Source organism: Podarcis erhardii (assembly GCF_964252035.2).
Source record: "Podarcis erhardii genome assembly, chromosome: 3".
Taxonomy (NCBI): Eukaryota; Metazoa; Chordata; class Lepidosauria; order Squamata; family Lacertidae; genus Podarcis; species Podarcis erhardii.
In genome coordinates, this window is record NC_138507.1 from 104,328,760 (window position 1) to 104,339,198 (window position 10,439).

Here is a 10,439-nt window from a genome sequence, read left to right on the forward strand (position 1 = left end):
TTCCTAAGAAAAGAGAGCCAGTGTGGTGTAGTGGTTAAGAGCAGTAGACTCGTAATCTGGTGAACCGGGTTCGCTTCCCCGCTCCTCCGCATGCAGCTGCTGGGTGACCTTGGGCTAGTCACACTTCTTTGAAGTCTCTCAGCCCCACTCACCTCACAGAGTGTTTGTTGTTGGGGAGGAAGGCAAAGGAAGATTGTTAGCCGCTTTGAGACTCCTTAGGGTAGTGATAAAGCGGGATATCAAATCCAAACTCCTCCTCTTCTTCCTCCTCTTCCTCCTCCTCCTCCTCCTCCTCCTCTTCTTCTTCTTCTTCTTCTTCTTCTTCTTCTTCTTCTTCTTCTTAAGTAAAGCTCTTTCCCACTCCATTCCTGTTCACCACATCACTTTGTCCCTTTCGCTGCCTCTCAGCCTCCTCCTCCTCTCTCATCCTGACTTCCACCTTCACTCTATCATTTTATCTCTGACCTCTATCTTCATGCCATGCCTTTCGTTTTTCTCCTTTGCCTCTTGCCTCTGGTTTTCCCACCCACCCACCTGCTCTTCTCAATTAAAGTAAAAAATAAGTAAGTATTGAGGTCTGATCCCAGGTGGGGAGGAGGGAGGGAAACACGGCTGGTATTCTCATGGTGGCTTCTACGTAGGCAGGGTCCAAAAGCAACCCAGACTTGGCCAGTTGGTGCAGAAAGGCAGTTGCTGGGAACTGCGGAGAGATGGTGGGGACGGCTTTGCGGGAGAGGTGTTTGCAAAGGAAGATTAATATAAAACGAGGGTGGGGGACCCTTTTCATCCTGAGGGCCACATTCTTCACATTCTTCTAGGACAAGCTTCCAGAGACCACAAGCCAATGGTGGGTGGGGCCAGAGACAAAAGTGGGTGGAGCAATTAATGTAAATTTCACAGTAGGCTAGTTTCTACACACACTCGCAATCCCCCTTCTACCCTCTATGCAGGCAAGCAAAAGGCATTGTTAGGGTTCAAGGACACATTCCAGCCAGGCAAAATCATGCAAGGAAGGTACAAACCAGGGCCGGTGAGGGGTGTGGCTTGGGGAGAGTCCATAGGGCCAGGTAGAGAGGCTTGGAGCGCCACCTTTGGTCCCTAGAAGTTCGGCTCCGCAGCCCTGATATAAAGCAACCAAAGAGGAATAAAGATGGAAAGGAAGGGGGCGGGTCATAGCTGTGCCTCTTCCCGGTGCTTCAGGTAGGCCTGCATTGCTAAAAGCAAAGATGTGACTATGGAGTTATTGTTTTTATTTTCTTGGTGCACTTGTAGTTTAGCAAACAAACAAACAAAGTCAAGCCTTTTTGAAAAGTAATAGGACAATTAGCGGTTTGGCCGGGAAAGAGAAACATCCAGGAAAATGCAGGGCAAGTTCTCTTGAGAGGCAGGGCTGCACCAGCTACATCACCAGCTGCTACTCCAGCCAGGAGTTGCTGCAGGCCTTGTTTAGACCACACCGAAGAGGTTGATTGCTGCAGTTGCATTCAGTAATTGAGGAGTGGGTGGAAATGGCCACAAAGCCGGTCTTTAGAAAGACTGCGGAACAGCAGAGAAAAGCAGAGCGACTTCATCTGGGTTCTCCCCAATAAAGGAGTGTACAAATGATGTGGCTGGAGTGGAAGCAAACTGAATTCCTTCTACTGTAAGAGCATTCTTCAAACTCTTCCCACGCATTACAGTTTCTTTTTGGCCACTAAGAGGCAGTGGAGTCCTCTTTTCTCTTCTAACAGGTGCTGCAGCAGTAGCAGGTAACAGTTAGCTAATGAATCTATGCTCCATAGCACATTCTGACTTGGTGCTAGCATTGAATTGACCAGAGTCAATCCTGGTCTGCTCCTGAGCCATGAACAGTAGCTTGATCTGCAGAAGCAACAGCAGTAGCTTTTCGCAGCACAGAGAGAAGCATTGCCCCCTCTTTATGACAGCTGAACAAGGTGCTGTGAAAAGGTATAAGAGCAGGGGGCTAGTTTAAAAGTTGGCAGCCCAGTTTTTACATAACCCTGAGCATGCACCAGAGATGACTTGAGTGATTCACACACCTTCCCTATGAACTTCTAAGTTTCATGCAGAGACAAACTCTCACATCTGGTCCCAAAAACTGCAAAGAAATTTCAGCTGGAGGAATTCACTTGGAAGTTCATTGCACACAAATTCACTCCAGCCCTAGAACTGCAATTTTCTTCTTCATCAAATCCTGCAAGAATGGGGAGTCTGTGGTCTCTAGATATTGTGGGACTGTAACTCCCAGCAGCCAGCACCAGGAATGTTGGAAGTTGTAGTCCAGCAACATGTATAGCGCCACACCTTCCCCATTCCTATTCCTGAGTCTTTTAATTGGATGACACCCCCTATTTCACTCCCAGTAACCACTGGATGCCACTGATGTTAGAAAGATGCAAAAGCACCAATATTTACACCTATTGTCACAAGCTCGTGTCATGCCATGCTTGTGTTATCAAACTCTTGCAAGCTTGCAAAATACTCCCATTGCTTGTCTAAGTAAGACATGAAAATATGTGTATCCCCAAACACAACTAAGAACAAAATAAGGCAATTTCTATTTTGGGGGCCAAATATGTGGGGGGGGGGTTGTTGGGGGGGGTCCGTAGGTTCACAATAAGTTTTTTTGAAGATACCTAGGAAAGGGATCCTAGCAAATCAGGAACCTTGGTCAGCAAATGCACACCCAGAGCATTGGCTGGGGTAAAACTAGGAAGGAGAGATAGGTAGGGTGGGTGGTGAGACTGGTATGAAAAGCGCTCAGTGCTCCCTTCCCTCCCATTCCTTTCCATTTTAAATTGCTCCCAGTGGGCAAAGAAGCCGTGGGGCTCCGTTGCAAGCAGTGGCAACGTAACAGGGAAATTGCTTTCTGATGGGACGGTGTATGTAGCCATTGTGTATCCTTGCCAAGTCAAGACAGACAAGCGAGGTGTGGAGAGTCTATGTCAGGAGCTTGTGTCTCTCCTGCTTCGTACTTGGAAAACCCTTTAGCTTAAGGTGCTTCCAAAGGAAGGCTTTGCCAGGAAGCATTTCACAGATGGCTGACCTGTTGTATGGTTTTGAAGCAACATCCTGCTGGCTCCCGTCTCCATGGCTGGTGTGACTGAAGTGTTAGGTCTAGCAGCAACCAGTATCAGAGGCAACAGTGGAAGTCATCAAGCCAGCCATTTGCAGAAGTGCAGCGATTGTTGGGTGAAGCCCAGGAGCACCCTGGGGACATTTGAAGGCCAAGCGTTTTATTTATTTACTTTTATTCATTAGATTTATACACCACCCTTCATCAAAAGATCTCAGGGCAGTTTCGTGAGATTCAGCTTGTCAGAATGTCGCCCTCATTGTAGAGAATAGGGGCCACACTCCAAAAACATAACCAGAACCCTGCTGGGTCAGACCAGAGGCCTACCTGGTCCAGCACCCTCTTTTCGCAGTGGCAGACATGATACCTATGGGAATCCCCTAAAAGCAGGGCATGAAGTCAGTAGTCCCTCTCCAGCTTGTGGTCCATATTCACCAGTCTTCACAGGCCTGTCCCTTCTAATACTGGGGAGTTATTTATCTGTTTTGCAGCATTATTTATACCCCACACATCTTAGTGGGTTGCCCCAGCCACTCTGGGCGGCTTCCGACACATATAAAAACATAATAAAATGTCAGACATTAAAAAACTTCCCAATACATGGCTGCCTTCAGATGTCCACTAAAAGTTGTGTAGTTTAGCTCCTTGACATCCGATGGGAGGGCGTTCCACAGGGAGGGCACCACTGCCGAGAAGGCCCTCTGCCTGGTTCCCTATAACTTCACTTCTCGCAGTGAGGGAACCTCGTAAGTGTTCTACGTACTCATAATAAAACCTCATAAGTGTTTTCCAAAAAGAATAAAGCAAACTATCGGTTTTTTAAAAAAGCAGTTAAAAACCGGTATTTAAAATGATTTTTAAAAAATTTAAAATCGACAATAAATTAAAGCCAGATTAAAACACACGGCAGCTTCTACGTGTATGGATAGTGAAGGCACCCGCTTGGTGTCAATAAGCAGATGGTTCCCACGTGTGGTAGCTTCCATGCTAAAAGATCAGTTTCTTACAAATGTGGACTGTTATGCAGCACCTAAGACCCTGCCAGTTCCATAGATCGAAGCAGTCAAGTGGGGCTCTATGGGACAAGGCGCTCTCACAGGTAAACTGGTCCCAAGCTGTTAAGGGCTTTGCATACTAACAATAACACAAGCAGGCAACCAGTGCAGACTCTCTCTCCTGTCAGCAATCGTGCGGCAGCATTCTCCACTAAGTTCAGCTTCTGGGTCCAGCACATAAGCAGAAGCCGTTGTTAGCTTTATCCTCAGTGAAGCTGCCTAATCCCCTTTAATGCCCCCCAAGTTGGTGCCCCCACCCTTCACACCGTGTGCTAGAAACTTCCATGGTTTAGCTGGGTGCAGAAGTCCTTCCTTCTGTTTGTCTGTCCTGAGTTTTCCAACATTCGGCTTCAGAAGGAGGCTCTGGGGTTCCACTCCTGCTGCCTCCTTGTTCATGCCCAATTTGTGGTCTCATCCCGTGACGCCATTTGCAGGCAAGATACGTTTGAATTCATGCTTTACTTATCACAACATAGCTGCCCGCCTAAATATACAGCGGCAACCACTGCTGCATAATATCGTAATTGTAGCTGTCTGCTGTTGTCATCGCTCTCGATATTCCCCTGTAAGAGGCCAGCCGGCCTACTCCAAACCCATCCTTCGCTTCTGTGATCTCGTCTGGTCATCCTCATTATCTCCTGGTGGTTTTATATATGCACATAATTTCAGGGACCTGTTGGCTTACCTCAGAAGCCAAACAAGCAAAAACATCCTCACCCCCCGCTTCCTTCCTCACCCCACTTCCCCTCAAAAAACTGGGTTTTCTGTGTTTGGGGTCTTTAAGTACGAAAGAACTCCTCATCTTTATCTCCTCTCCCCTTTTTTATTATTTTTTTGCTTTTCTTCCTCAGAAAACCAAAAGGGATGTAAATAACTTTGATCAAGACTTTACACGAGAAGACCCAGTATTAACAGCAGTGGACGAGACAATTATAAAGCAGATCAACCAAGAAGAATTTAAAGGCTTCTCATATTTTGGGGAAGAGCTGCTGCCATAAGAAGTCCCCAGCATGCCATTTGGGGCCACCAGTTCACTGACACTGCAAGAGGTGGTTTTCCGCTACCCAGTCAAGAGCTACTTCTCTGACCTTGAGCCCATAACCCTTACTTTCTACTATGTCTATCTATTTATTGTTATTTTCCTTTTGTCCTTGAGCTGGAGGCACTCGCGATTTCCATCTCACAAAGGAACGCAAAATATTTTGTGCCAGAAGTAGTTCGTGAAGGTAACACATTGCTGTTGTTTCTTGCTGCTGCTGCTGCTGCCGCCCCCCCCCCCGACCCTCTCAATTTAGGATATTTCCTGTTGTTCTCCAGAAGGCCGCGACTTGTCCTCCCCATCCTCATCTAGCACCTTCATAACATCATGGAATTTTAGAGTTGGAAGGGGAACACCAGGGTCATCTAGTCCAACCCCCTGCAGTGCAGGAATCTTTCACCCAACGTGGGGCTCACACCCGTGAGTCTTATGCTCTGTCGACTGAGCTATCCTGGCAGAACTAATTCATTCTGCCATTTTGGAGATTTTTAAAAAAGTCACTAGAAAGCTTCCCCTTCCCCCAGACCTGAGGAGATTTCTGACAGCCAAATAGAGCAGCTTTGAGGGCTGTGTTTGACTTCTAGGCACTAGGTTCTCCACTCCTGCTAACAGTTTTCCAAGACATGGTAAATGACCGTCCCTTTGCACACACACCTCTCAAGTGTACTAAACAAACACTTAGATTTGCTTTCTTGCCCCTGTGGAACTATCATAGAATTGTAGAGCTGGAAGGGCCATGAGGACCACCTAGGTCAACCCCCTGCAGTCTTTTGCCCCAGGTGGGGCTTGAACCCGCGACCCTGAGATTAAGAGTCTCATGGTGTCCCGGCTGAGCTATCCAACCCAAACCAATAGGTGGGGATAAAGTCACCTTGTGTTGACTTGCCTGAATCGAATGTGAATTGGTCCATCGCATTTGCTGTGGCAGCACAGCATAGCTGTCGGAAGCTGATTCCTCAAATACGGACAGACAGCTTTAGGATCAGCCATTTGCCTTTCGCAGAAATACCCTTCCGTTTCTTTTTAATGGAAAGAGACCTTCAGGACGCTGCAGTTCTGTGGGTAAGCAAGGGGCCCATGGTACTAGAGTTCACCTCCAAGCTTTGATCCTCTTAGGCTCAACCATGGCCGGTGGGCGGAAGTCAGGAAAGCGAAGACAGCAGCAGGTGGAGCCACAGCCTGTGATGGGCAGAGGCAACCAAGTCTACTTTTGCCCCCACCCCTCCTCCCCGCCAAGTTCTACAAAGGTAACACTGAGACTAAGGAGGAGGGGGCTGGCAGACAAGGGCCACCTTTCGGGCTGCTTGTGTGTTAAGAAGACAGGTAGGTGGGACACCCTCTGCTACTTAGGCTTAGGAGTTGCGTTTTAAGCAGAAGGCAATGCACATTCTTTCTCTTCAAAGTTCTGCTGCGTTGGGCTTCCTAGTTCAATAGAACCAGGCCATTGCATGCTAAGGGCATCTACAGCCCACAGTACTACCAGCTTGAGCTCAGGGCAAAGGAGCCTGGACAGAGGTTTCCCCGCTCTTTGTTAATACTGATGAGAACAGAGGCCATCAGTGCAGAAGGGATGAAGGGACTATAATGTGCATGGTTGCTACATAATTCCCACAGCTGTACTAAGATTCTTCTAAGGCAGAACGCCTGCGTGTGCTCAACCTAGGAGTAAACCCTGTTGCACGCAGTGGGGTTTATCTCCAATTAAGCATGTGCACGATTGCGTGAAAAAGGCAGGCTTGGAAGTAAATATTCGGCTCCCTACTAGGTGCTTCCAGAAATCTGTCCCGGCAACATTTTTAGCCCTCATAATGCAGGGTTTTGCGAGGGAGACATCTCCCTTTACCTCCTTCTCTCTGCTGGTTGTACCCTTGAGCTGCTTGCCAAGCCTTACCACAAAGCCATAAGTGAATGGGACACAGATATTTTACCGTGGATCTTGAAATAAATACACCCAAAGACACACTTCTCTGCAAAGCTAGTTGCTGAGTGAAAAAAAAACCTGCCTGACTGAAGGACTGATAAAAATAGTCAGGTAAAGCTGCCATGGAAAGTCTTAAAGATTATATCAGGAAAATTGCTCCCCACCCCCACCCCAAGATACGAAACAATGTTTTTTTAAAAACAACAACAACAAATAAACAAATGTTTTATTAAATCATAAAATCAAAACAGACAGACTTAGATGCTTTATAGACAGATGTTAAAGGGCTAAAGATTGGGCAAATTCTCAAAAAAACCCAACCTGTAACTGCTTTAATAAAGCAGTGTAGGTTTTCTGCAAATCTTACAGCTTCTCCGACGTGTACATAGTAATACTTCCATAGGGAAACTATTTTAGAAACTGGTACCTGAATCATTCATGTCATTGATGCAATGACAGGTGTGAAGAGGATTTTTAAGAAAGATGCTTTTTAAAGGAATCATTGTATTGAATCTGGGCGATGTCCCACTCTACTTTTACTTTTAACAGCACTGTGTTACTTTTGCAGGCTTTTACAAAGGAGAAAAATGGGCATGGTTCTTTGTGCATAGCCTTTTCCCTCTCCGTCCCTTCTCTGCTGGCCTTGAGCCAGGAGCAGCCCACCACAAGCCCGTGTGTCGATGCAGAAGCCCTTGTCCTTCTCAGGGCTGTGTGCAGAGGTTGCTAGAGCTATCTGTGCAAATGCACTGGGAAAGAGAGGGCTGCTTTGAGCTAGCATCGCTGATACATACGTAGCAGGTAGTGGCTGAGGGTCAAACTAGCTAAACGTCTTTGCATTTCGCATGCACTTGAAAAATAAATGCACCCAGCAGCTGCATTTCCTCCCAATGCAAAAAGCAGCTCCAGAGGAGCTGTTTTCATCAGGACTCCAGTAGGGAGAGAAAGGGTTAAGCCCCTTCTGTGATCTCAGTAATTATTGACCCCTCCAACAGCTGCTGGTTGCATTTAAAAATAAGAAGGTGTGCTGCATGCAAAGACACATTTGACAGAGCATTTTGTTTGGCCCCAAGGCATTGTGGGGCTTCTGGTCCTGGCTAAGGGCTGGGAAGAAACAGGAAGGAGGAAGGGTTAAGGATAACATGATACTGTACTACTGTACTATGGGTCCAGCTGGGTCATGACCAATAGTACTACTGTTCTTTTGTGTGTGTTTTTGATATTTAGAAGAAGAAGAAAATAATCTGGTATAAAACTGCTATACAGGAAGAATACAAAGCCAGGCAAAGCCATTCATTATGTGAAATGTGTATCAAGAGACTGAAGATCAAGATTCAAAAACTGACATTGCTAAGAGTTGTAAATGGATTTTCTTGTGTAGTCATTGAAAAAATAAATAAGGTAACTCATGTGGACAGTACATTAACAAATGTGAAGTTACCGCCTGTAGATTTGCTGACAGTGTTATGTACTTATATTTCTGGGAGTACCCTGTGTTGTGCGTGTGCGTGTGTGTACGTGTATTGTTGAGTGGTGTGTATACTATATATATATATATTATGTATATACACACATGCTGAGTGAGCAGTTAAGGGGATCCATTTTACTTGTTGCACTTGGATTTTCCAATTGCAGAATTTATATATACTTGTGACTGGCAGAGTGGCACTCAAAGAAGCTTTCTTCCTTTATCGTTTCTCCTTCTCTCTCTCTCTCTCTCTTGCCTTTTGTACAGACGAGGATTTTGTATATAGGTGTTTACTGCAAGGCCTGTGGAATTCAATGAATATAGAGGTATCAACTGCTGCATGTTCAGGCATATTATTAAAAAAAAACCACAAAAAAACAAAGTTAGCCTATGAAAGAATAATTATGAATATGTCCATGTGCAATACTCTGTATGTGTATTGGTTCAAGTTACTGTCCGAGATGTTTTCCCCCCACTTTATTTGTTTGTTTTCTATTATTATTAAAAGAAAGAAAGATGTATACCTATATTAAGCTGTACTAAATCTCCTGTATAGTTAAACTCTATATGGAATGATAGAGATTGGGGTGGGGGGTGGGGAGGAAGGGAAGGGCCATGACTGACAGAAGCACAGGCTAGCCGCAGGCCGCTTTCTTGTACTGTCTCTGTGGCGTGGAGCGTGGAGACACCTTCCCTCTCCTGCTCAAATAACCCGAGGAGCTCTGGACCACCTGAGAAGAACCCCACGCCTGGGGAAATGTTCACACCAGTCATATTTGTGCAACTGACAGGGCCTGCTGCTGACACCTGCAGTGGCCCCTACATTATTATTTTCTCTTTTTTAAAAAAAGTATGGCTCAGTGCCTTGAGCTGTGCTGGACAGCTGGTCTGGCTGCCACGTTCACTTCCTACAATACGCCTGATAATGGGTCTTTGCTCCAGGGCATTGTGGGAAATGAAAATGGTGGCCACATTCAGCCCCGTGCTCAGAGCACTGTTGCCTGCCGCCACCAAATAAGTCCATCGACGGAGAAGGGGGCCCACCGGAGAGCCAGTGAAAGCAGCACACACGCCCCAAGTTTGGGCCAGGGGCCTGAAGAGGAGTCTCGAGATGGGCTCCTGCCGCATGGCCTGCAGCGGCAAGCATCCCTGGTGCATCATGGGCTGGAGCCGCACAAAGGATTCCCCCCGCTGCACCCATAGCCTGAGAAAGTTGGTCCCGGGGATCTTCTCAAACAGGCAGGATAGATTAGCGTCAGCTTTGCGTCTGGCTGTTCATAGCGATTACTATATTCTGTTCCATTGTGGTTTTTCTTTTTTGTTTGTTTTCGTATTTAAACTCAGGTGTAGTGTTTTATATATATGTTATGTGTGCGTGTGTATATATATATATACACACACACATAAATATTGATGATTTCAAAATATTAAATATGCTATATCAAGTTACGTGGTCATGTGTTGTCTAGCTTACCGGTGTAGTAATGGAACAAAGCTTTTAGAATAATTTAATTTATCTTCACTAAAAACTTAAGGGCTGGAGCAGGACGGGGAGGGGGCAGGAATAAAAGGACCCCCACCCCTCCAGCTCACGGAGTGGAAGCACAGAGACATCACAAAGGTCACATCATCTCATTAATTTTATGTTCGTTTGGGGCGGGGTGGGGATCATGTAGAACTGCCCGTTCATTTTATGCGTGGTGATATTTCTGCCCTGTGTATTTCTGCCACATGCTAAGCTTTGGCTATCTGAAGCATGAACTTGACAATGCTAAAGTGGTTTTTTCCTTAAGCAAACCAAACAGAGGCTTTGGAGATAGCCAAATGGCCTCCAGGGGCTGCCCATAAGACTGGCTAGAATGAGGAAACTATCGTACAGTGCA

At 46.2% G+C, this 10,439-nt stretch overlaps 1 protein-coding gene across 1 annotated transcript in view; it reads left to right on the forward strand.

Annotated features, from left to right (window-relative positions):
- Positions 1–9,992, forward strand: part of PRKCE (protein kinase C epsilon) — a 328,939-nt gene extending 318,947 nt beyond the window's left edge. Inside the window, exon 15 of the mRNA XM_081854659.1 lies at positions 4,983–9,992. Within this exon, the coding sequence (XP_081710785.1) occupies positions 4,983–5,129 (147 nt within the window). The 3' untranslated portion in view covers positions 5,130–9,992. The remainder of the gene's footprint in view (positions 1–4,982) is intronic.
- The last annotated feature ends 447 nt before the right edge of the window (positions 9,993–10,439 follow it).